Here is a 27886-nt window from a genome sequence, read left to right on the forward strand (position 1 = left end):
AGAGAGAGGAGAGGAAACCGTGAGAACGGCCCAGGAAGGCTCCTCTCTCGCTCCAGCTGCGGCGCCCCAGCGGGAGCCCCGGCAGTTGCTGGAGAGGAGTCTGTGGGTTCGGCACACGCTTCCTCAGTGTGAACTGGAGATGCTGCGGGGTGTCCGCCTCTGCAGAGCCCAGAAGCCGACGGTCCCTTGGAAAGACCCAGTGTGTTGTAGGTGCTCAGTGAGGACTTCACGGAGACGGCCGAGTGCCCCGAGCCGGCCGCGGGGGCCCCGATGGTCTGAGAAGCCGTTTCACGCGGCCCGGTGTCCACTGTGGAAGCCTGTGCCTTGCTGCGGGGCTCTCCGTGGTTTCCCCGCAGACCCCGCACCGTGGGAGCACGCAGCCAGCCGCTTAGTGACAGAGTGAAGGGACTGCGCCTACACTCCTCAGCCCTGACCGGCACCGGCACTGTCCCCCGTTTCCGAATTCCAGATGCAAAACAGCTGGGCTTTTCCAGCGCCTTTCAGGCGGACTTACTAAAATCTGTTGGAGTCTTTTTAGCTGCTCCTTATAATACTTTATTGAGGAGAGGCCTTTTGTTCTTCTATCCATTATTCCATTTTGTTGTGCTGAATGAGTTTCTTGTCCATTTGGGTCCTTTTTGTGAAGCATCCTGACAACCTCGAGTAGTTTCAGTGGCGCATCAGTCTTGAAACTCCTGAATGGCTTCAGTGGGCGAAATCGCCGCTGACAGTAGAGTCACCCTTCGCTATTGTGTCAGTTCCCATCATTGGCTATTGGCCCATGTATTAGATGTTGAAAACATGGACAACCGCAGCGTGAAAATAAATGCCAAGATTGATTGACCAGAAAGAACAAGAGAGTAATTTGCTAAGTTTGAAGTGGTGGTCTCCCCTGGCCCTTGGACATCTGCAGTTAGAACCCAGCCAGTAATGAACAGAGTACGTGGCCCTTTGGCCGCTTTCCCATAGATGCTCTCAGTTAATCCTCACTGTGCCCCAAGTTATATCGTGTCTCTCAACTCCAAATCCTTTTTTGTTACAACTATATCACCTTGCCTTCAGTCAAATTTTATTGTAGTTGAGATACAGAAATTTCTCTTCTGCAAGAAAAATAGGGGAGAGTGCAGGATCTTTCTTTTCTCTATCTCCAACCAGTAAATCATACACCACTTTTAAAAGTGTATCTATTTAAAAAAAAAAGGGGGGGGTGCTCTATGTAGAATCAGACTCTGTTTGACACACATAATTTTAAAAACCAAGTTTTAAATACATACTGTGTGCTCAGCACTAATCTAATTATTTGTAATCCATTTGCTCATTTAATCCTAGCAACATACCCTAAAACATAGTTGTTTTTTCTTCATTTTCATGGATCAAAAATGTGAAGCACAGAGAATGAACTAAGGGGCTGTTGACCCACCCCCTTGTTTTATCAATGAGAACCGAGTAAATGAGCTAGACTGAGGCTCTTGGCTCTTTTTGAGGAATTTACATGGTGTTTCGTGAAACAAACCTTGTATTAATGAACCCGACCTAGCCATCTGTCACGATGGAGTCACTGCTTCCCTGACTTCCACATGTGCCTCAAGAAGAAGCCGCCTGGGACAGTTATAGTCACACACACATATTCTGTGTTTTTAACAGCTTCTGACCAGAGGTTAGACAGCTTTACTCTTGTGTTTATTTTATTGAGGGGGTGTCATATCATTATTGGTCTCACGTTCCTGTTTTGTCCGTCAGAATGAAATTTTAGCTTTAAGAAGTACTCCCTTTACCAAAAGATGTAGCGACTGTTCCCTTCGTGGAGGGCTGTCGCACAGACGTTCAGCTACCTCTTCTCTGTGTTGGTTGTTGCTAAAAATTATGAGCCAAAATTTGAAGAGCTCCTTCTCATTCCCCTCAATTGCTTTGTGTCTTTTTTTCTCTTAAATATTAGGGCAAAAACTGCAAAATTGCTTAGTAGTTTATTTTCCTTGTCTTCTAAATACAGTCTGAATCCCTCTTAGATTCTCAACTTCTGGGTTAATGATTAGTCATTTAGTCAATCAGAAATGCATTTGAGTTGTTTTAAAATAAAAATACAGAACATACACAAAATTATAAACACTTCAAAGATATAGCTTGAGTTTTACAGACAATTGTGTTATTAGTGAATTCCAGAACCTCTTATGCTGAAGTGTAAACATCAGGTCTTTATCCTTTGGATATTATGGACACTGTGAAATTGGCAAGTGTTAAAAATGCTATATTCCTAAATTGGAAAGATTTGATCATATGAAGTTAATCAGTCCTTCCAGAGAATATTTAGTGTTGCAGCTTATTTTAACTTGAAATTTTGCTGTTAAAATTAATTTGTAGGACTTTTCAGGATAACATTCAGATAACCTTCATAATTTTCAATTTTCAAGTAAGTAATATGGAATCGCAGCAGTAGGAGGACATCTCCCTTATATTTCTTACCAGATAAATTATTTTCTGCTGAGGGAAATAATGGAAATAAGAATAAACCTGTAAGTATGAGATGTGACTCTAAAATGGCATTACTTTAAATAAATAGCAAGTAGAAAATTACGCATGCATTTGGATACTGTCCTTTGCAAAGTGGTTATCTTAAGGGACTAACTGCTTATTTGAATGAGGTCATTACTCAGAACATTTAGGGGGAACTCTTCTTGTTGCCTTGAGAACTGGCAGCAGAGTTTTTGTGTAAACCTTCACTCTCTGAAAGTGGGTTTGACTTATGATATAGTAAAAGGTCACATGCAAACCAGTTGGGTGGTGAGACTCACTGGCACCACGCTTAGAGAACATGCTAGAAATATACAGTAGTGACACTCAGTTTCCTGAGAAACCCCTACGCTCATTCTTGGAACTCTTGTAGAGGTGCTGTTCCGAGGACGCTGTGACCAGTGGAGGTATCTTTTCAGTAGGGTCTGAGTCTTGGGTGCCTGCACCCTCTGCTGTCCTGGAGGCTCTCCACTGGCTCTGCAGGGTCTCCTGGGGTCCCTGACGGCTGCTGAGACTCAGCCTTGCATTTCTCTATTGATCCATATCAACTCACTGTTTGGGCCTCTTTGGTACCTTTTGAAAATCCCCAGGACATTTGGGAGCCTACGGTGGCTCCCAGTGCTGTGGACCCATCCTGGTGTCCCCCTGCTCCCATCTGCACCTTGCTTGTGCTGAGACGAAGGAGGCTGTCTCCCCAGAGAAGCTCCTTGCCTCCTCGCCTCTTTAGCACCGTGGGGGCTGCGGTCCCTACACCCCTGCGCCAATGTGCCTGTGCACCGTGAACACGGGCACATTCCTGTGGAGTTCCGTTCTGTGGCCGTGTCATAACCACATTATGCCATAGCGTTAACGCGTGTTAACATTTTGTTACATTTGCTGCAACTACTTTTTACAATACATTTGTATTTTGTTTAATAAATAAAATGTTAAATATACCACTAAAGCCCCTCTCCCCCGAGCCCTCCCTTTCTCCTTCCTCCCTCCACAGAGGGAACCACCCTCTTGGAGTCTCCTGGTGTCCTCCTCATGCAAGTGCAGGTCTGTAATACTAATGTGAACCTCGAGCCCGGTATGTTTGGAATTAGTTTTCACAGTTTAGAAAGTTAACATGATCCCTGTACTGTACACAACAGCCCAGCAGCAACTGGGCCAGCAGCTCATAATCAAATATATTAAATTTCTGCAGCAGCCTGAATCAACATTCACACTAAGTGGATTAAATACATATTTTAAGTTAGGTGCCATCCGTTTGGTTGATGCTTTGCCGTCAAAAGAGATTAGTGTAAACTTATAAAGGAACTTCTGGGTTTCGGGGTTTTGAAGTTTTAGATACTGAATTGTAGACATGGACTTACCTTTGAGACATATGTACAGATTCTTAATTCTGTTCCTTCTGCTTGTTAATTTCCTTAAGTTTTGCTTTGACCACAGCTGCCTCTCTCCTGCTTGCGTCAATAATTATTCTTTTGCCGATTTCTTGAGTTGACTTAGTTTATGTGTTTTATTTATTTTTTTGTAGTGAAGGATTTAAAGGCTGTGCCTGTACTTTCTGAATGGAGTTTTGATTTATCTCATAAGTCTGTCTAGTAGTGTTCTTATTTTTATGGTTTATAAAATAATCTCATTACTTTATAAAAACCTGTCTTTGTCTCTGTATGTACTTGGTACAGTGGTTTGTAATGTCAAGGTATCAGGATTTTTTCGAGCCCTAGTCATTAATTTCTAGTGTTACTGCGTTGCGGTTTCAGTGTTTATGAAGTGTGCTCTTAACCTAATGACTTTTTTAATGAAAAAAGCTTATTATAACTGAATTTTTAAATGAGTGATATCTTTCCAAATATGTTTATTCTAGCCATGCTTCTATTCAGAAATTTCTCACTCTTGTGTTAGAATTGCTTACAGAGTTCACCACCCAATAGAAACAAAAGCAACAGTCTTTGCTTTATAGTTTAATTTCTCAGATTGATTTAGCCATTTACCTTTTCTACCTTACCTTGCTCCAAGTATTGAATGGACATTTTCAAAAAGTAAATCTAAACTTAAGGGATTAAGAACTCACCACCACTAAAGCTGTTAAAAAATGATAGTCTTCGCCAAAGAAAAAAAGGGGGGGGGGGAATCCCAGTTTTTAGAACAATGGCATTATTGAGAAAAGTATCTTTTTTCGTTCCTTTTTTCACCCACGCACATATCGATGGCTGTTGCATCAAAGGGCAGCATGCTTTGTAAAGAGAGATCTCATTGCCTTATTTATGATCACACATCGTGCAATTCATTTTATGTTACTTTCTTAAAAGTCACAGAGCTTTTATGAGCAGCAGTAGAAATAAGTGTACTGTGCTCAGTTGAGAGCTAATCTGTCACTTAATGCCCCCAAATTCTCACTCCAGTTGTTAGTTTCTTGCTTTGGCTTTGACTGGGCCCTGTCCATTTTCAGAGCCTGGCTTTTCTCCAGAGAGGAAACTGTCTTTGGGGAAATAGTCCTGTAGACAAATGAGATGAAGAGTAGAAACCATTTTGCCCTCCCAGCGAAAGTATTAAGGCATTATCACGTAGGCAGTAGTTACTGTAATTATAACATGGAGAGGAAACAATATAAATGGTGGGATATCAAGTCTTAGTGCTTCAATCTCATATACATTTGAAGAATTTTTTAAAAATTGAATTTGTTGGGGTTACATTGGTTAATAAAATTATATAAGCTTAAGGGGTGCAAGTCTGTAATACATCATCTGTATATTGTGTTGGGTGTTCATCACTCGGAGCCATGTCTCTTTCTGTCACCATTTATCTCCCCCAATTTTTTTTAAGGTACTCATGTAACTTCGCTTTGGTTTGTTCTAGTCGTCCTGTTCCTCCCAGGAGAAGCTGCATCAGTTACCATACCAACCAACGCCAGATGAATTACACTTCTTATCGAAACATTTTTGTACTACCGAAAGCATCGCCACAGAGACCAGATGCAGGAACACGCCTATGCGCCCCCGTTCCCGCAGTCTAAGGTGTGTAGACCGCATCGAAAATGTTATTTAATTGGATTATCTCCTGTCAGCCATTTCAAGGGGAGACTTGGCCTGTAATTCATGTCTGTGTTCATTGATTTGTGAACGACTATAATTATAGAGTGATTTTCCCATCCCACAGGATATTGTTAATTACCATTGAAAGATATCTTACTATTTTTCTTTTAAATGCTTAGAATTTGCCAATTTTTGTAGTTGCAGTAATCCCGGTGGACTGAGTAGGGGCCACCGATAAAACCTTGTAGCCATTGGAAATTTCAAGACGATCTAATTAGGGTGCAAGAGGAGTTAACACTTTAAGAGGGAGAAGTTCGGCCAGAAGGGAAGACAACACGCTTAGGTTCACATATGGAATTTATATTCCACATTATAAAGGTCCTCCCAGAGCTCTCATCATTTTTTCCCATCCTAAGTCTTACTTTTTCCAGGATTTCAAACAAACTATTAGCAGTCCGTGTCCCTTGAATTTTGTGGATGCCGCGTGTAGTTCATTAGGCTTCGAGTAGAGCCAGTTTTACTTTGACCTTGTTTGAAGAAGTCCCCTGTGTCGCAGTTTGATTCTTCAGGACGCGGACTCTAAGTCAGAGATCAGGATGTCCCTGAGGGAGAGCTCAGGCCCGCCGTATGCGGGGTTTGGGGAGCAGCCGCAATGGGCGGGGGGGGGGGGGGCAGCTCACAGCCGGGTGGCCCACCCCACAGGGAGCTCTGGGGTGACGTGACCCGTCAGGGGTGCGCCTCCGGTCCAGTGGCCCGTGCTTTCATCCCCACCACCGTGGGTGGGGTGACTGCAGCTGGGGCCATCTCTGAAGGGACCGACAGCTGAAGGCTTCTGCGATCCCAGCAACTGGGCCAGCAGGTCCTTCTCTGCAAGGGGACAGAGCAGGCCATCCCCGGGCCCACCACAGGATGAGGTCTTGACGGTGTAGGATAAGGTTTTATTATAAATATTTTGTCAGGAGTGCAGCTGAATATTAAACTTCACTGAGAAGGGTTTTTCCCTCTGTACCTTTCTTATTTTGTATCATAAACTGATAATAAATATAATCACACTTGGTAGTTGTGGGCTGTTAGATTATTTTGAGATATGGAATAAAAGCCCAATTTTTCGCATTCACTTAAGGGCATTGTATTTTACTACGCAGGTGCCCTTTAGGTTTTATGAAAGCAGTTTCTAGGGTATCTAATGCAAGCTATCTCCTCCCAGGAATATTAATACTCACACTGAAGTTGCACGACTTTATACCATTAAGAAGGAAACAAACCTACTACTGAAATAAAGAAAAACACGCCACAGTTGTGTGCCTCTGTTTCATATTGTACACAACGCCTACCTTAGCATCCCAAATAAATATTTGCTAGGCTAGAAAATGGATTTCAGTGGTGACACCTGGGCCATGGAGGCTCCTGAGCCTCTGCAGTGGGCCGTGGCAGAGCGCAGGTGTACAATGCGAGTGTGAAATTACACACTTCCACCTGTGCTCGATGTTTTCGTGGCCACCCTACTTGCTTTTATACTGCAGTTTATTAACTGGTTTCCAGGGCTAGTGCACAGGCGCATGCTACATGCAGGATATAGCGCAACTTAAGTCTGCTTTCCGCACTAGTTATGTAGTGTAGCTATAGTGTAGCTATAATTAATTTGTGGCATTCCTCTCCTCGAGCTTTTTTTTGAATCCTCTTGAGGGTGTCTGTATGTTTGTGGGTAGGGATGTGTATACTAATGACTGATTTTGTAGTTTAGTACCTAATATGTTGTTTTTTGGGGTGTTATATTTTTTTTTTTTTTACGAAGGTTGCATAGTAGTTTTGATGCATCCAATTGTTTATAAATAAAAGGCTTATTTTCATTTCACGCTGTGGCAAGTTTAAAAGGGTAATTTGCTTTGCTTGCAGCCCTGGACGTTCTCCCGCCTGCTGTGACCATGAAATAATTATGATGAACCATGTCTACAAAGAAAGGTTCCCAAAGGTAATGAGTTGAATTGAAGGTGCCCAGCATTGAACAAACAGGAACTGTAGGTCTAATGTCCGTAAGGGGGTTGTAAGGGGTGTAATGGTTCAACCTAGAAATGACTTGCATAAACAGCACAGCCTTCCTAGGAAGATAAAATCACTGAACATTTCTAAAAACTGCTGAGAGGTAGCCACGCTTTTCTGTGTGCTGAACTGGCCCCAAAGTGAAGCCTGCTGTTGTAGCACCATTGGGGGGTGCTCTTGACCCTTGCACCCCTCATGCCCATGGTCTGGGCCCCAGTTGTCTTGTCAAGCAGAGACCATTTATCTTTCTTAGAAGCTTGGTATGCCATGAAAACCTTTTATTTTTTTAACCTGATTTTTCTTTTTTATGACATCCTATCTCTTTAGCAATGATATGCCTAACCTTATTACTTTAGAAGGGAAGGCATGGATGCTATGTTCCCCAATAGACTGGCAAAGGAATTTTTAAAAAATATATGCTTTTATTAATTTGAGAGAGAGAGGAAGTGGGGGGAGAGAGAGGAACATCTATGTGAGTGTGAAACATTGATCAGCTGCCTCCTACACACCCCCTACTGGGGATCGAGCCCGAAACCCGGGCATGTGCCCTGACCAGAATCGAACTGCGGCCTCTGGGTACACGGGACAGTGCCCAACCAACCGAGCCACACCAGCCAGGGCTGGCAAAAGGAATTTGAACCGAGTGTGAGAGGCCTGGGAGAAGGGTTGCCACCAGGCTGCAGGGCGCCAGGCCGCAAGGAGCTGCTGTCTGATAGCCCCGCCACCTCGTTCCCACGGCTTTTCCACGAGTGTTCCTACACGTGTGGGAGGGCAGTTTCTCCGTGGTGTTCCTGCCCCCCACCTCTGTAGCCCTCAGCAAGAGAACAAAAGGAAATCTTTGGATCCATAAATCAGGAGTAGAGTACTTATTACTTGTAATGAACCCAACATTGATGTCATTGACTAAAGCCGTTTCAGCTATTTATCACGCTCACTCGTTCACCAGGGAACCAGTCCTGACTATACTAGTTACTCCTGGTTGGGACTTCGGAGGGGAGCCGGAGGCAGAGGGAACCCCCCTGATTAGGCAACAGTGTAAGAGGAGAATTGACTAGGCGATAGGGGGTCACCGGGAAGGGAATGAAAGCTGGAAAGGGAGTTTAAATTGATGTTACCAAGGGAATGCCCTTGGCCTTGTGCACATGTCATGCAGCTTTTTGAAAAAAAGCATCAAGGTCGTATAAGATGCTTGTTCCGGGTACCTGAAGACAGCCGAGAAAACAGACTCGGCCCACCCTGTGGAACTCTAGCCATAGCCCTGATTTTTGAATAGGCAGAAACAGAGCCATTTGATGCTTTCGTCAGTATGTTTAAAGGAGCTGAACATCTGAAATGGAAGCATAACATCTCACAGATAGTAAGTTATCTGAAGAAGGTTCCATGGACCATGTTACGTTTGATAGGGCACAGGAAAAATTAATTATCACCCTGGGATGTTCAGTTTCCCTCCCGCACCTCAGATCTTTCTTCCATATGGTGCAACTTCTTTTCTTTTTCAAATAGACTTTATTTTTCAGAGCAGTTTTAGGTTCACAGCAAAATTGAGCAGAAAGTACAGAGTTCCCAAATACTCCCTGAACCCACACATGCACAATCCCTCCCACCAACACACCCGCCAGAGTGGTCCCCTTGTTACAATCGATGAAGCTACGCAGACACATCTCCCAAAGTCCATCCTTTGCATCAGGGTTCACCCTTGGTGCCATACATCCCATAGGTTTTGAGGAATAAACAATGACACGTACACATCAGTGTAGTATCATTCAGAAGCGAGGCTTCTTTTAAACTTAATTTCTAGAATTATATTTAATAACTTGAGGAAGTCTCTGAAAATGCAGGAGAAATGTGAAGATTTGAATTGTCCAAATATATGTTTCCTTGTATTACATGTGTGAACACATCTTCTCTAAATAGGCCACGGCTCAGATGGAGGACCGGCTGAAGGACATTATCACCAGCTACTCTCCCGACCACGTCCTGCCCCTCGCAGACGGCGTGCTGAACTTCACTCACCATCAGATCATTGAACTGGCTCGAGATTGCTTGGATAAATCCCACCAGGGTCTCATCACCTCGAGATACTTCCTTGAATTACAGCACAAGTTAGATAAGTTGCTACAGGAGGTAAGGACCGTGAAGATACACTTTTCTGACTTGTTTAGCTTTTCCCCTGAAAAAAAAAAAAAAAAGAAAAATTTTATGAGAACATTTGCTTAACAAGTTTTAACCATGAGATAGATTTCATATTCCAGGGAAGCAAAGAAGGAAAAAAAACTGATCGCTACTTGCTATAAATTGTTTCTGGTCATCACTTACAGTAATAGAAAGTTAATGTAATAACCTTTATAGGAACCTTGGGACCCAGCAATCTGTGGCCTCAGGATAAGTGGATTGTGAAGGATTTTGAAGGAGGGATACTTCCCCTCCCCATGTAGCCATAAAGTTGTAAATTGCCAGAGTGTATGTGTATTGTTTGATGATGCTATCTGGTTCTAATATCTGGAAAAGCTAAATGGAAAATGGCTGGCTTCTTCCAGGCTGTTGTATCCTATTAATTAACCTGCATATGGTATTGGCTGGTAAATGGCAACTTATATTTTCATTAGTGTCGGTTCTTCTTCTAACAAAATACCCAATATCCGAAATGACAGGTAAACACAGGTCTTGTCGAGGTCTGACTCTTGCATACCTGGCTCCTGATAATACCCGGGACAGGAAGGGAGTGTGTATGGTGGAATGGAATTAGTGCATAATATTGCTATTCTGATAGAAATGGATAAGCACAGCCTACAAGTAAAACCTCTTTAGCCTATATATTTAGGGATGTTGTATTTCTGTATCTCAGAGGAAATAAATTATGCCCATGTAAACACAATCGAGGGGGGTTTTCTGTAAGTATGAGTATGTGAGTAATTGCATGGAACCAAAGGAAAATATTAGCATCCTAGTTACCTAGAAATTCATCTGGCCCGCCCCTACCGAGCTGAGTTGTGGCGAGATGAGAAGATCCCTCTCTGGGTAGCAGCTACTGTTTCTCTTCCCTTTCCCCCCTCACCCTCCCGACTGAGTTTTCTAGTCTCTGTTCCCATTTCTCACATTTCAGCCTATTGCAGCCACTAAGGCAGCGTTTCTCAGACTGTCTTTGGGGATGAGCACATTGTTTTATTTTGTTGTTGTTAATTTCCAATTTGATATGGACCAATTCTCCTATAAATTAAAATGAAAATTAATTTACAGGGAAGCGATGGTGCACTGGGTGTTCCCGCCGCGTAGAATTGCTGTGAGAGTTGCTAAGTGCTTTCTCGTGATGGTGCTCGTCTCATCACAGGCCTTAGCGCTGTGGGCTGCTCCCGTCTCAGGCCGCCCTCGGAGTGGCACTACCCTAGAAACTCAGGGTCCGAGCGGGAGAGACGGTCTGGTACATTCGCCCGGGGTCAGGCGTGGCGTGTGGGGGGACTCCGTCCACATGTGTTGAATAAATGGCTGACTCCCTCTCACTAGACTCACTGTTGTGAGTTCAGTTCTTCCTCCTGTTCTGTAACCAGGCTCAGCCCCTCATGCTCACCGGTCTGCCCCCTTCCTAACCCCTCGAATTCATGCTTCTACCTAACATCCTTTAGTGGCTCCATTCTGCCTGCAAGTGAAAACAAGGATCACCCCCAAATCATCTCTTAACTCCCTGGCACCTCACTACATCCTTTAGTGGCTCCATTCTGCCTGCAAGTAAAATCAAGGATCACCCCCAAATCATCTCTTAACTCCCTGGCACCTCGCTGCACGCCTGGTGTTTATTTGGCTCCTTGGTGACTGGGAGGGAGGCAGGTGGGAGGAGGAAGATGCATGTGTATACATGCCAGAACATTCGATCTGCTCGGATTTGTTGTCAAGTAATCTAAGTCTGCGGTTTCTTTTAATTAAGTCAACTTCTAGAAAACACAGAAAATACTACGTATATTACTTTTTATGAGAATACCGTGAAAATGGTATTTGTTAAATGGAGCATTTTTAAACAGAAGAGGCAGATAAGAGAGGAACTCTAGTACTCCTCCCCAATCCCACGTTCTGTCCCTGGAGGTTGCCATCATTACCAGCTTGGTCCCATGTTTTCTTCCTTCACGGGCATCCCCCTGAAAAGGGTGCAATCGATATAAAAAGCCTACTTACACTGAAATCTCCCACTTAATTTTGTTTCTGTATAAGAGACCCAACAGATTGTTTCATGGCAATTAAAAACTCTTAGGGTTTCAAAAAATCATCAGAATGGACCATGTAATAAATAAAAAATTGTTGATTTTTAGAGAAATGTCTTTTTTGGAGCAGAGAAGCATGTGTGCTTGTGGCATAAAGGGCATTGTTGGGTATGAATAAGAAGGTTTTCTTGTTTATCTTCACAGATAAACATTTCCTTCGGTCCTTTTGTGAAAATCAGAACTGTCTTCACAGTCGCATTCACAGTGTCCTTTCAGAGTTCAGAGCTAAACAGTCACAGGGGAACGCGCCCCTTTTGGACAGAGCGGAATTGCGGGAGCTTGCCCGGCCTTCCCCGCCACGCGCTGCGGTCAGGTCCCAGCTGTGACATTGTGTGCCGCCGGCTGTCTCCCGGCGGCTTCCCCATTGTCAGTCTTTTGCATACCCAGGCAAGGTCTCCCCGAGGCGCCGATAGCTCGATTTAACTGATGTCTTTTAAAGTGCTGACATCTGGGTCAGTTCCTGATGAATGCTTTTATGTCTCCATTCTTTTTTCACCTAGGTGTGTTTAGCCAAAGAAAATAAAATACATAGGAAGCTATACCCTACCCTCAAATCTGGGTCTCAGTATTCTTTATAGTGGCCAACACTTGAAATATAAACACGGTATCAATGAGTATTGGAGCTTGTTGCTGGCAGCCACGTTTTGTTTCGAGTTATTTTAACAAAGCTTCCTCCCCGCCTTCCCCAATAATGTTAGTAGATAAAATATTATCTGACTTAATATATAACCCTTTGCATGTTTTGGCCTTATTTGTGGCTGATAATTCCTAGACGTAAGAAGTAATGAACCGATTATTATTACAGTTTTTAAAATGGAATTTGTATAATCTAAACTGACTATTAAAAAATTTTTTTTCAAGATATAGAGTTCTTGTTTTCCTTTGAAGAGACCACCAAAACTTGCTCAGGCGCTTTAGATTTTTTTTTTTTTTTTAACATATCTGAATTTATAAAGCAGTAATTATTATAGTAAGAGAAAATTCAGTACCTAGCCCAAATTGTCAATCAAGAAGTTAGGTGGGGATGTTTTGTTTTATCTTAAGGATAAACTACAAAGAAGACCTATAACAATATTTCTTGGCATTCATTGTATCTTCTCAAATATTTTTAGTGTAAAGTGAAAATTGGAAAGAAAACTTAAAGTCAGCTTATATATTATGCCTATCACCTTATCTATGTCCCAGCATTCTGACTGGTTACCAGGACCTATAGTTGTAGTTGCTAGTTGGTTTGCTTTGAATACATTCTTTTCTAACATTACTCACCAATGGTCATTTTTCCTGTTTTTTTTTTTCTTTTAAATGTTACCTGTTTTGCTTTTGTTGGTATATGGTTTTTGTACCTACATTTTAGAAAGTCGTCTTTGACTTGGTGGCTTAAATTCAGTGGTCATATTGCTGCTAAATATAACCACTTTTCAAGTATAACCAGCTCTTTTTAAGGGAAGGATGATTCTTACCAGAATAAAGCACCTTCGGGAATGCTTTTAAATGTTTATTACCCTGTCTGTGCAATCATATTCTGTTGACCAGCATCACCTTGATTTTTTTAATCCTTAGAGGAAAGTAAATCATAAAAATTTAAAAAGGCTAGCCCAGCTGGCGTGGCTCAGCGGTTGAGCATCGACCTAGGATCCAGGAGATCACGGTTTGATTCCTGGTCAGGGCACGTGCCCGGGTTTCGGGCCCGATCCCCAGCAGGGGGTGTGCAGGAGGCAGCCGATCGATGACTCTCTCATCATTGATGTTTCTATCTCTCTCTCCCTCTCCCTTCCTTTCTCTGAAATCAGTGAAGATATGTTTAAATAAAAACAACAACCACAACTTAAAAAGGCTAAAAGTAAGCATGCACAGCAGTTTACATTTAAACTTTTTAAACTTTGGTTTTAGGACTGCTTTGATACAGGTTTGTCTCATTTCTTCAAGAAAATATCATTGACAATGAAAATGGCTCTTAATAAACTGAGTTGTTCTCCCCCATTTGTTGAGCTTCGATTTCACACATAGGCAACATGCAAAATAAAATTTTAAAAGATTTCAAGTCAGTTAAGTTTTATGAGTTGTGTGCCTAGGTATGATTTATTCCATATGTGAAATCAAAATCATATGTATGTATCCAAGTTTAAACATTGTCCACCTAACATTTGAAAAAAGTAATGCACACTTTTTTCATATCATCAAATAACTAACTTATAGGCTAGACATATTTTACACGTAAAATGTCTTTCATGAGTGTCTTAAATACCCATCTTCTGGATAAGAGCCGCGGTCCTTCACTGTTAGCTATTTTCTACATTTGAGATGTTACGTCTGGAAAGTCAAGGTTCCTCAGCGGCTGCCCCCTCTACCATACCATGAACTTAATGTGTCATAAACTTTTAATGTCTCCACATCAGGAGCCCTAACATTTGGTTTTTAGCACAGAGAATAAATCAGAGTTTTGCAATTAAAATTTAGCTAATAGAGCCATTTTGTAGACATAGAAGTTTAATAGTGTCCATTTATGTAGAGATAATGTCCGCTTATCAATCTTTTAAAATTATTTTCTAAATCACTTAATGTTTGAATATTTGCAATTATCTAATTAGCATGCTTTGCTGATTTTCTCTTCTGTTTAATGGAGCAACTCTGTATCATCATTCTTTTCATTGCTTTCTCATAGGCCCATGATCGTTCAGAAAGTGGCGAACTGGCTTTTATTAAGCAGCTAGTCCGAAAGATCCTGATTGTTATCGCCCGCCCCGCTCGCTTACTCGAGTGCCTGGTGAGTTGCCTCTGGACGTGACCCTGTTATTTATGGTTAACTGTGGGAAGGCCATGACCCTCAGGCAGCCCCCGCTCCATCTGGCTTCAAAGACCAGAGCTGAAGAGAAGAGTCAGCAGCAACTACAGTTGTAAATGTTTATGATGGCATCCGTGTGATTTTTGTTTTCTGGCTTTAAGTAAGAATTCTAGGACTTGTGCTGCCTTGAGTGACAGTCACATCACATTCTGACCAAACTTAACAGGTGATCATGAAATACGTGCTTCACCTTATCTCTGTGTGATTACTCTGCTACGTCTGATTTCACACACTGGCTGAGCCTCTCTCGGTGGGTGTTGCCAAGATGCAGAGAGAGGGAGATCAGAGGTATGCTATCCAGTGACCTGTGGTTACTGTTATTATTTGTTTTTTATAATGCGGCATGTTAGAAGTAGCCCATTGGGGAGAATACAATAGGGCCTCACCCTATCTGAAGAAATGAGACTTTGAGAGATTAGTTCATTTTATCAGTTATGTAGTTTTCAAGTCAGTGACCATTTTTCTGTTTTAAAATTTCTGTTTTATATTATGTAATTCTCATTGAGAGTTCATTCAACACTGTGAACAGATATGAAGCTTTGAATATAAAAGTAGTTTTTAAAAGGGCTTAGTAGACTACCCAAGCTCACTTTAAGTTGTACCAGTCATTAAAATATTTTGTAGCTCTATGTACGATACAGCTTTTCAGAATTATACACACACACACATATAGTTGTATTGCTATGGCTTCCCCTTATTTTAATTAACGTTCATAGCTTTTTTTATAATGGTGACATGTTCACAGCCCCCTAAATATATACACATGTGTAGTGAGATGTGGCAGAGGAGGAGCTTTGAGGGGCAGGTAGGGGCGTGTTGAAGTAGGCCTTTCCCTCAGTGGCCAGGAGCCTAGAACCGCGGAATCCGAAGTCCCCTCTGGCATTGAGCGTCTGTGGAAGGATGGGGGGAAAGACTGATGCCTCGGGAGAGGAGGGAAACTGGGCCTGGCAAGTGCTGGGGAAGAAAGACTTTGTTTATTCTCCTAGTGAACCTGATGAGTTAGGCACCACATGCGTGTGTCTCCTGCAGGGGTTTAATTTGGGGGAAAATACCATTTAGCATTAAAACTTGTTTCCCTGGGCAGCCGCAGAGGCTGAGAGAAGATCTTGCTTAAAAGAGGAAATGAATCTTTGGCAATAGTTGCTCCTAACCAGGCGAGAAAGAGAAACAGCCGCTCAGAGACGGACGTGTGGGCTCAGGAGGAGACGCCAGAGTGTGGCTGCTTCAGAACTGTCTCAAGCTCAGATGAAACCGCAGCTTCTGAGTTTTAGGGGATGTGTCTCCCACCAGTGGTCTTGTGCCTGCACCTCCAGGCTCACCCTGTGTGTCAGGGTAGGTCTGTGTAAGGGCGGCGAGTGTATGCGTTGGTTTGGCTTTTACTGCATTTGCAGCAAGCTTTAAAATATGGCCTTCAGAAACGCTTTAAGTAATTGTCAGGTGAAATCCTGAGATTCCAAAGTTACCTGCTTGGGACATTAATCAAAATAGGAAAAATTCTGTGGGGAAAAAACTCTAGGAAGTATAACTGAAAATAGCAACTGTGCTTTACATGTGTGAGCATAATTGTTGACAACCCCTAAATCCATGGCATCCTAGAGTGCTGTGATCCTAAGCTTCTACTACATGCAAGACGCAGCAGACACCAAGCAAAGTGAAAATGCACAGGAAAAACGTGCCACCAGTTTTTAAAAATAGAAAGAGGTCATTGGAAGCACTCATTTTGTATTTTATTTTCTTATCCTGTACATTATATGAATGTTAGTGACTTACTATTAGAGTTTACTGATAAAAAAGTGGTAATTTTGAGCATTTTCTTTCTAATATTTTTGGACAGCTCTGTACTAAGGGAGTTTCCTGCAAAACCACAAAATGTGCTCTAACATTACTTGTTTTGTGTGTGGCTATTTGTACGGAGAGAGAAGCTGAATCTTCTGGATGAGATTCTCATATTTTAAAACTTTGCTAAAAAGGCAAATTAAGAATTCAGATCTGTTTATTTGCAGGAAGGTAAATATGTTAAGTGAAGACAGTACCATCAAAGTTCCATTATAAGGAAAATGGAAATGGTTATATTATTTGGGTTACAAAGTACATAAATTATTTTCTTAGAAAAATGAATAGGCTTTGAATATGAAGGGAGAAGTAATTATATACTTTTTAAAGCCACTTCCCGCTTCTCTGCCTCAATAGCCCACACCCATGTACCTCCAGCAGTTGATTGTGATGGGACTTATATAGTAAAACCAACAGTTTTGGCTCAAAGAAGTGTCCATTTGTGTTTGTCTTCTGCTAGGAATTTGATCCTGAAGAATTTTACTACCTACTGGAAGCAGCAGAGGGCCATGCAAAGGAAGGGCAGGGTATTAAAACAGACATCCCCAGGTACATCATCAGCCAGCTGGGGCTCAACAAGGATCCTTTGGAAGGTGAGGACCTTGTTGGCTGACCGTTTACTTGCTTATGCGTCGTGACCTCATAGAGGAACTTAGTGACAAATCTGTATTCTTTCCTCAAGTTTTGGCTCTTTTTATTGAAAAGTCCAAATTTGGGGACCAATTGTGATTTGAAAGAAATAGGTACCAGTTGAGCCCTGAGGAGAGAGAGAACACTCCCCACTTTGAGCTTACCTAGAGTATGGGGACCGCCTTCCTGTCCACTTGACAATGCTGGTGCCCCCGGAGGTTTAGATTTCTGTCTTCTGTAAATATTTTTTTCTCTTGCAAAGCTCAGTTGAGTTCTTTTCAAGGGTACTTTCAATTTTGAAAATGTTGCTAAAGAAATTAATTAGAATTAATATAAAAGTGACATTTAAATTTAAAGTAGCTTGGAGTCAAGGTAACTGATGATAGATTATTTATTTTCAAATATATCTTTATTGATTTCAGAGAGAGGAAGGGAGAGAGAGAGACAGAGAGAGACAGAGACATCAATGTTGAGTCATTGATAGCTGCCTCCTGCACCCCCCCACGGGGGATTGAGCCCACACCTGGCCAGGCATGCCGATTACTTTAAATCAGGTACAGTGTTGGTACTTATGGTTATGTTTTTGCTTACTTGTCCCAAAAAATCCTGAATAATAATCATGTAGAAGAGAGCGAGTGCGGAGGGTGGGGTGCTTCTTAAAGCTTATTTAAGGATTTATGATTGATTCCAGTGAAAAAAACAGGGCTAATGCTATTAAATACAAAGAAGAGGAAACACCCTCTTTGTGATTTTTGAAAAATATAATATTGGGAAATAACTCCTCCCTACCTTTTCCTGCTCTTTATTGTTTGGGATTGTCATTTCAAACATTTCGGTTATGTACTGTCTAAAAAGACTCAAAAACGATCATAGCCTCCTTCACTCAAAATTGCCTTCCTGGTTCATTACAGTGAATTTGCAATCAGTATTTGTCTTGCTAAATTGTTTGTGATGAAGCTAACTGTTAGCACAGACATTTTTCCATCTACAGCCAGGGAACCTGCAGCTCCCTGGCCTGCTCTCCTGTGTGCCCCTGCTTGGTTTGCACTTACGGCCCCCGGATCTTTGCTTCCAGGGAAATGATGCGTGCATTCCTGGGAGATAATGCCAGGAAAATTTATACTGTACTGAAGGCAAGAGCACAACAGACTCAGCACTTATCAGAGACTGGTGGCTGCTGTTCTGAAGAGTTCCCTGGGGAGAGATTTTCCCCCATGGTTTTTAAATTACCATCTTTACCTTTTTGAATCATGAGTCTTCAGAAATGGTTTAAATCAATGGAATAAAAAGGGCAGATGTTTAATGGTATTCAGATGAGTTTTAAGAATCTCTTCAGGCATTACAAAATGATGCCTCAGGTTCCTGCTTCAAAAGCTGACTCTTGGTTCCATCCCATTACTACCCACTGCTTACGAATAATATGTATTTCCCAGATAATAGTTATTTAGCAGAAATTCTATTTAAAACAGAACCATTTTTTAATTTGTTTTTTTATGAAAATAATTGGAGTGGGGGAGGCTGTCAAAGTGTATTATGGTGACTCTTCACGCTGGAGTAGTTAAGGCTGTGTCAGCCCTGGATTGTAGCCTGAGTGAGCTCGTCACAGTTTCCTTACCTGGTGGCAAATTTCACTGTTGGCTGAACTTTGGTGGGTGAATAATCTGAGGCCCAATGATACACCTTCATAGAATCTAAAAAAAGTTAATAGTGATCCTTGACAACTTGTGAGGTTAACAATACGAATTGGTCGCTAGGAGTTGTGTTTTTAATTCGACACAATTTTCTTCATTCATATCTAAGGACAGTTTTTAATTTATTTGTTATCACTTAAAATGTGATGATTACAATCTCCAGTCCACATCTGCTTCCCCTCCTTGTCTCTGGCTACACTGACGTACCTAAAGCCTGACCTTTGAAGGTGAGCAGTGAGGGTCTGGAGTGGGCCTGCCCAGAACTCACCCTGGTAGCCAGCATTGCAGGCTCTGTGACCTTGACCATGTTATTGATGAGCCTGTTTATGCCTCAGTGTTCTTTCCATGGAAATGGGGTAAGTAGTACATGTTCAAAGGGTTGTTTTCAGTATTGTATGAGTTTTTCTCTAGACCCAGGACTTAGTAATGCTTAATAAATGTGAGCAGCTGTTAACATTTTATTTAAACAGTATTAACATTGCCCCTTTCCTGGGAAGCCCCTCCAACTGAATACATTTAAGTTTACCTCGTTCATAAATCTGAAGTGCTGGTCACATAGGATGTTGACAGCATTTGAATGACACCAAGAAAGCATACTGAGTTCATTTTTATTCTTGAATTTTCCCTACAGGGAAACTGGGAAAGTGAGTGTCAGTCTTCGGTTATTGTCAAACCTGGAGTTTATTTTTATCCAAAGACGACACTGCAGTATTGTTTTGCTCTATATCTTTATGTGTAATCTCTCCCCCAAAAAGGGTAATTATATTTATAAGAACATGAATACATGAAAAAGAGTCTAGAAATAATTTTAGATGCATATAAAATATATAACTAAAAACTGTAACTTAGTATACATGTTCAAGCTTGAAAATATTAGAAAGCGCAAATTGTCTGTGATCCTACCTCAGAAGTAACCCTACCTAAGTTTAGGAGAAAATTCTTTCATGTTCTCTTTTTTTTTTTTAATAAAACATGTTTTTTAAGTATAAAAAATCCAATTGAACAGCAAAATGAATTAGATTTGAGTCTTCAAGGATGCATGCCAGTGTGGGTTGAATAATTAGATGCCTTTGTCTCTTTTAACTAGACCACCAGGGTAATACTTAAGCTGGTGTCAGGCATGTAGCCTCCAGCCCAGGACTAAGTACATGATATGTTCAATAATAAATAACCATCAGCATTCAGTGAGCACTTAATTTTTGCTAGTCAACATGCTAATAGCTTCACATGCATTATCATAAGTAATACTGATAAAAAGCTCTAAAAGATATATAGTATTGTTGCCATCTTACAGAGTAAGAGCCCGGGGTTAAAAGGTCACTAGTAAGTGTTGATAGTGGTAGTAACTCCTATCTTTACATCTCCAAACCCCTCTTAATGACTACTTTTACTTTCTTTCTGACAAACTGCACATTCTTAGTGTACTAGGTGGGCTCTTAGTGGACATGATGGAATGGAAGAAGGGATGCTCACCACAACTCAAGAATCATCTCTGAGCTGTAGTCAGTGTCTTTGATGCCTTTCAGAGCCTGGGAAGACTTGCCTCTCTTGGATGTCTGATTATAAGTGTAGTCATTGACCTTAAAACTGGTTCCAGTCTCATTGTATTAGCCTGTGAATCCTGCCAGCTAGAGCTGTGTCAGGGTGTTCATAAGAAATGAGGTTCCATGGGACTACACCAAACTAAAAAGGTTTTGAACAGCCAAGGAAACATCAACAGAATGAAAAGACAACCTTTTGAATGGGAGAACATATTTGCTATGATACATCTGATAAGGAGTTAATATCCAAAATATGTAAAGAACATATAAACTCAACACCAAAAAACAAATAATCCAGTTAAAAAATGAGCAAAGGGCTTGAATAGACACTTCTCCAAAGAGGACATACAGATGGCCAATAGACATATGAAAAAATGCTCAACGTCACTAATCATGAGAGATGCAAATTAAAACCACAATGAGATATCTCCTCACACCTGTCAGAATGGCTCCATCCGTAAATCAACAAACAACAGGTGCTGTGGGTGGGGAAAGGGCAGCCTCGTGCACTGCTGAGGGGAATGCAGGCTGCTGCCTCAATGTGGGAAGCAGTATGGAGGGTCCTCAAAAAATTAAAAAACAACTGCCTTATGACCCAGTGATTCCACCTTTGGGAATATACCTGAAGAAACCTGAAACACTAATTCAGAAGAATATAGGCACCCCTATGTTCACTGAAGCGTTATTACAATAGCCAAGATGTGGAAGCAGTCCAGTGCCCATCAGCAGATGAGTGGATAAAAAGCTGTGGGGCATTTACACCATGGAATACTACACAGCCACAAAGAAGAATCTCGTACCCTTTGGGACAGTATGGAAGGACCTGGAGCATACTATGCTAAGCGAAATAAGCCAGGCAGAGAAAGACAAATACCATATGGTTTCACTCCTATGTGGAATCTAATAAAATAAACTCACAAACGAAATAGAAACAGACTGATAGTTACAGAGAACAGACTGACAGCTGTCTGGAGAGGAGGTTGTGAGCCTGGTTGAAAAAGGTGAAGGGGTTAAGCAAAACACAAACACACACACACACAACACAAACTCCTGGTCATAGACAACAGCATGGTGGTCACCAGAGGGAAAGGGGGGTGGGAGAAGGTAGAAGAGGGTAAGGGGGATGAATGGTGCTGGAAAGAGACTTGACTTGGGGTGGTGCTAAGAGCACAATACAGGATACAGATGATTTAATAAAAAAGAAACGAGGTTCCGGGGAAGGACTTATAATGAACAATTTCCAAATGTCAGTTGTTGGTTCTTGCCATTTTGAATTTATGGTTTTCCCATGGGTTCATTGGAGCATGGAGTAAATTTTTCTTTTTGTTTAATATTGGAAAACTATTTTTCTATTGTTTCAGCATGTACTCTCGTCTGATGCTATTGCCCTATTTTTCTTAAACTTTGCTTTTTTTTTTTAAACTTAGAAATGGCTCAGCTAGGAAACTATACTAGTGGGACAGCAGAAACACCAGAAACGGATGAATCAGTGAGTGTGAGTATTTTTCTTGATGAAATATGATGTTGGTTTTTCCGTTCACGGCATCTGGAGATTTTGGCTGTGTTAATTACTTTATTTGTTCAAGAAATATTTATTGTGCATTCCATGTGCGAGGCACTAGGCATAAAATGTTAGCCTCTCCCTTCAAAGAGGAAGGATCTTTGCTTCCAGTGAAGTGATGCATTCATTACTGGAGATAATAAAATTCCAAGAAATCATGCAAAAACAATTATAATGATAAACTGGAATAAGATCTATGAAGAAAAAGGGCCATGTGCTACTGGAACATAACATGAAGAGATTTGCCTTAGTCTTGCCAGTCCCAAAAGATCTTCCAAAGAAGTGACGCTTGAGCTTGAGATGTGAGGTGTTACTACGATGAGAAAGGACAGAGGGAACATTGCAGGCCAAGGGAACATCATGGGCAGAGACTGTGACACAAGGGAGCAGAGTGCACCTGAGGACTAAGAGCAAGGGACACTGCAGAGACTGGAGAGCTTGGTTAAGTACTCGACTCAGAGGTCCTTGTTCATCTTTGTCAGTTTTTTCTTTCAAAGGACAATGGGAAGCTACTGAGCTTTGGAGGAAACATATGGGAATGTGGGATGGAGGGGGTGGTGCACAGGAAGGGGACCCAATCTGATTACAGCTTGAAAAAAATCACACTGCTTACAGGGGGGCAGGCAGAGGTCACCATGGGGACGCCAGTTAAGAGGCTGACGCAGGGGCTCGGTGAGGGGCCCTGGGTGCTGCTGCTATTCTCCCTGGTCCTGAATGCCAGAGAGGGATCGGGGTGGAGCAGGTTGGGGGTGGTCGGGAAAGGGGCAGCCTCGTAGCCTAAGAGTCCAGGCTCTGGAGTCATGTTGCTAGGCTTGAAACCTCGCCCCACCTCTGACTAACAGTGGGAATCTCTGTGCCTCAGTTTCTTTATCTGCAGAATAGATATAAAAGATTAAATGAGATAGTTTGTGTAAAATGGTAGGACGGCAGCACATAGTCAATGCTAAATAAATGGTAGCGGGCTTTGTTTATTTTATTATAACTGTCATAATTTTGAATGTATTGAGACTGAAGTTCCTTTGAGACGTCCAAGAAGAGCCATCAAACTAGCAGCTGTATATAGGGCGTGGTGTCTCCTGGCACTTGGAGGAGGAGTGTTAGGTGGATTTAGGAGTCATCTATGGGCATAACTGAGGTCTCTCTCGGGTAGAGAGGAGTTAATGAGGCAAGTTGGTCCCAGTTTTGAATTATATTTTCTGAGATGGAGCATTAGCAGGTGATGACTAGACCCAGGTCCTTGGCCTCCAGCCAAACAGAAGGTAGGGGAGAGGGTTGGTTGAGTTGAGGCCAAGTAGCCCAGAGGCAAGGGTGTTGGGTGAGTTGTCCGTGTAGACTCCGCAGTCACCCAGATGGTGAGAGAATGTGGGCAGAAAGAAAGGTGGGAAGCTGGATACCTAAGTCTTCCAGAGATGAGCACATGACAGAGTCAGCGGATGACAGCTCTGAATGGGGGAGGATGGGGGTTCCTCCAAAATTATAGGGAGGGAGTTCTGGGCTGTGCAAAAGGAGCAAAGAGGCTGCTAACAACCTCTCAATGCCAAGAATACATGGGGTATGAGAAAAAAAATTTTTTGAACACTTTACTTGTTCTTGTCCTTTGAACTAAGCTTTTTATAGAGCTCTTTTTGAATATTGATATCTAAACCATGGTAAGTCATATGGTATGAAATTAAAGACAGACAGACGTTCTATATTTGGGTGTCCCACTCATTGCTGGGTACCTTTTCCAGGAAAGAAAGGCTGCCCAGGCGTGAAAGAGATGTGGCCAGGGACAGAGAAGCCACAGCCTCCATCTGCCCCTGGGCAGCCACGCTAGCCCATTATTTTCTGGCCAACTGAAACCAGAAGGAAGGGTTGGCATTCTGAACCTAAATCTCAAACTTTAAAAAACTAGGATGAAACTATCCTGCATAGTTAATAGAGGCGAATTAAAATCAGGAATTTTCAAAAGCTTGGTGCTTTCAGCTCCTGGAAATGTGGATTCAGTTAAGTGAAACTTGGGCACTGCTCTGGAAAATCCGTCTTTAAAGCTGTCCCCAGGTTCCTTTGCTAGAATGCAGCACTTCAACATATATTAAACAACAGAGCGTGTAATTCAAATATTATTTATTTGGCTGTTAAAATCATGTTCTTGAATTCTCAACTGTTGTTTAACTTCCATATTTTGTTTTCAAGAGCTCTAATGCTTCCCTGAAACTTCGAAGGAAACCTCGGGAAAGTGATTTCGAAACGATTAAGTTGATTAGCAATGGAGCCTATGGGTGAGTAATTCAGGGAAACTCTGTTGTATTTTGACACACTGGGGTACTGTGTTCTTCACATTTATCTTATGCCGATAGATGTTGTACGTGGACTTTAGTGTTCAGATCACCGCTCCTTCATTGATCGGCATAGAGTGCAGCCAACACCGTTTTTCACTGGATACTTCATTAGAAAACATATCAGGTGACCTGAGAGTTATTTTAGAGACAGCCTATCAGGTGGCCAGAGAGGATGACTTTAAAAGTAAAAATTTATAAAGTAAAGAAAAAATTTTATATATGCCTGCTTCTGTCTCCTTTATTCTGCCCTTGTGGGTTAGAAGTAACTGTGTTGGCTGACATACACACCTAGATATACCTATGCATCTGAATATATATATTAGCATCTTGATAAAAATATATATGTATAAATTCATATATAGGGTTACTGCTTGAGAATTAGCCATTACTTCCTGTGTGACCAGCAGTCAGCCTAGTAGAGAAGTATTTAAATAGAAAGGCTGGTTGAAAATTAAGAGCAATACACTTCTTCTTTTAGTCTTTATATTACACAAGGATTGTTTTTCAGTTGAACTCTGTTATAATCTGATGACATTAGCGGTCCCTCTTCCTTAATCCATTTTTATAGACATGTGACTTCAATCTCATGGCAAAGGGTCAACTGTGACATGATCCTTCTGCGTTACTAATAAATAGTTTAAAAGGGTAATTAATACACAAACGATGTCCTGATCCATTTTCAATGGCCCAAGAACTCTAGTTTAATTAAGTATTAATCCCAGTTCCATCTGTATATGGAAAGCAATAAACAACCTCCTAGACATTTATTGCCATTTATCACACAGTGAGCAGATGAGATAAAAGTGATTTTTGTTGTGCCACAAGGGATGTTTCTCCTTACTGGTTTTTTTTACCTCTGATATTTTCCACACCATTAGCTTAGTGAAGAACCTAAATATTTGTGAGTCCTTCCTGTGCTTCACTGACTTACTCTCAGGATTATGCCAAATGGCATATTTCCTGATGTGGCTTATAAATGTTCTCTGATGAGGGGCTTTTGTTGTTGTTTGTTTTGTGTGTGTGTGTTTGCAATATTTTATGTCCTTGAAGAATCTCATTGAAACTTTTCTACCTAAGAACATTGTTTTAGCATGCAGTTGTTTATGTTTTGTTTACTATTTGTTTTTAGTTTTTTATTAGTTTTGGAGACCCTGTGAGGATTTCTTCCTTCATTAGGGAGAAGACTGGACTTCCATATAATGGGTCTGTGGACTTGAGCACTGTTAGGTTGAATTGGCAGTGGAATTCTGGAAAAGATTATCCGTGAGGCACCATTTTTATAAAGCATGGGCATAGACCTTAGCGGTAGTTGGAGTTCTAATTGGTTGAGTAAACTCATTTGTAGTGCAATTAAACCACTGTATAGTAGATGAGGTATATCACACTTTGGGGAATGGCTGGGAATATACAAGAAGTTAAACAAGCTATGAATCAGTAAATACCCAGGATGCCGGCCAAGTCATTAATGGGCTCACAAGCTGCCTGCAGGAGCCTCTGCCAATCAACTGCAACTTTTTTTTCTCTTTGGCTCTTCTCAGATTTAATCTCACATTACATTTTTGACTGCTTTCCCTTATGTATTAATTATTTCCCATTTGAATTTGAATGGAGCTGCACCCATTGGCCCACCCAGCCGAGATGCTGATTGCAGGCCCCTGTGAGCTGCTGAACATTGGGTCCCTCTGTGGGAGATGCTTGGAGCTCTCGGAGGCTTTCGTAGGCATCTCTGTGACAGGGTAGCACTCACATAGTGACTCACAGTGACGCTGATTTTGAAAATTGGTAATGTTGGGAACTAACCCTCTCATTAGGAAGAGCTTCCTACCTGTCATGCTAAAACACGCCATGGTTGTCTCAACATCCTGTTTAGTGACAATCCGTGTTATAAAGCCAACTTGCTAATTTGATTCCCATCTGATTTCCTTCTCTGTTCAGCGCATCTCAGAGGCCTGACTGGAAGTTAAGCGTCCCTTCATGGCCATGTGGCACTTTGTAGAAAGCCAGCGCTGTGTGCCGGGCACGGGCGGGCTCTTGATCTGCGTTCTGTCCCGCGGGGCCCCGCGAGGCGGTCCACGCCCCTCCTCTTGGCTGTGGGGAAGGGGCCCCGAGCGGAGCCCTCTTCTGACCTGAAGTGTTCTTTTGCTCTAACCCCTGGCCGTCTTCATTGGGGTGTCTAGGTCTTTGGGTGAGCACTTGCACTTGGATTTTTAAATTACAACTTTGAATGTTTTTAAAGTGAAAGCATAAAATTGACTAAAAATTTTAAAAAGTAAAAAAAGAAACTAAACCTGAAAGGCACAGTGTTTCTTCCCCACGTTGCTTTCCTTTCTGGCCTCGACGCCCTTGTCCTCTTATACCCCTCAAAGGTCAGATGTGCCAGGTGACAGGTGCCCCGTCCTGCACATTCTGCCCCCGTAGCCTCTCCTCCCAGCTTTCCTGCAACACACGCACTTTCTTCCCCACATGCAGATTTGCTTGCACAGATTCCTGTATCCGGCTCTCAGATTCATGCATAATTTTATACGCCTTCGCCATTCACACTCCCGCTAGGACTGATTCATTCTGCTCCAGATCCTGGCAGCACCTGATTCCCCGCCTCCCCCCTCGGTCCTGCATGGTGGAGTGGAGCTCGGCTAGGGAGAGCCAGGGCCCTGGCTGCCCTGCTCCCCGCATCACCTCCACCCTGACTTTTCCTGCTTCTTAGGGAGCTCAGTCTAGGAAAAGAGAGACAGAAACAGCCCTTTCAAAGAAAACCACCCTGGGGGCCAGAAAGCAGAGATGTGGGGCTGAATCCCTTCACTCCAGTTTTATCATCTTGGGAGGTTTACCGCTCTGCTTAACAGTGTTAGAGGTCTGTCTGTTGGCTTCCATGTGTCTGCCTCTCTTTGTTTCTCCTTTTCAATCTCTCCCTTCCTCTCTCTCCCTCCCTCCCTCTCTCTCTGCTGACTTAAAGTAGCTTTGGAACACTGATTGATTAACAGGAAAGAGGAAAGGTATATGTGAAAGATGACAATTATTACTAAATGAACAAATGTCAGCACTAAGAATAATATTCCTAAAGCAGCACAAAAATGTAAAAAACGACGAACATAAGACAAAATAAACAAAAATCCAGCTACAGCAAATTCTAATTAAGAAGCCTAGCTGATTTCTGCAACTTGATGAAGATATGTGTGTCCTAAGGCAGCGATATGTAAGCTACGTATAGGATTATTTTCACTTGGTTTAGGTAAATTTCCCTCAGGATTAACTGATTACTTTAAGTACATCATACCAAGGGAAGGCAGAAAGTCAGATGAAGTTTTATGAACTCAAAATCTGGGAATAAAGATTGTAGCAGTTTTTCACATAGTGCCACCAAAACCTAGTCAAATTGGGCCTGAGGCTGGGTTCTTGTTTGTTTTCTGTAAGATTGTTCACAACAATTCCATTCTTCTTCCTCTCCTTCTTGTTGCTCTCAAACATATTGCTGAACAGTTATTTATGTAAGAAATGGCGATGCTTGATTGGACATCAAAACAGCAACCTTCTGAGACTCTAACAGTGAAGTTAGTGATATCGTATGTCTGAGTCCTTAGCACTAAGCCTACTGAATATTAAATATTGAAAGGAGAGATGGATAGTGAGCTCTATGCCAGTTACTCCCCAG

At 42.0% G+C, this 27886-nt stretch overlaps 1 protein-coding gene across 1 annotated transcript in view; it reads left to right on the forward strand.

Moving 5' to 3' along the window:
• MAST4 (microtubule associated serine/threonine kinase family member 4) overlaps positions 1–27886 on the forward strand; it is a 152128-nt gene that overhangs the window by 84582 nt on the left and 39660 nt on the right. Inside the window, exons 5-11 of the mRNA XM_087815399.1 lie at positions 5353–5510; positions 7425–7500; positions 9483–9692; positions 14481–14582; positions 16954–17086; positions 21783–21850; positions 24092–24177. Coding sequence (XP_087671525.1) covers positions 5353–5510; positions 7425–7500; positions 9483–9692; positions 14481–14582; positions 16954–17086; positions 21783–21850; positions 24092–24177 — 833 coding nt within the window. The remainder of the gene's footprint in view (positions 1–5352; positions 5511–7424; positions 7501–9482; positions 9693–14480; positions 14583–16953; positions 17087–21782; positions 21851–24091; positions 24178–27886) is intronic.

This window comes from Miniopterus natalensis, chromosome 3 (genome assembly GCF_054644295.1).
Source record: "Miniopterus natalensis isolate mMinNat1 chromosome 3, mMinNat1.hap1, whole genome shotgun sequence".
In the NCBI taxonomy this organism is placed as follows: Eukaryota; Metazoa; Chordata; class Mammalia; order Chiroptera; family Miniopteridae; genus Miniopterus; species Miniopterus natalensis.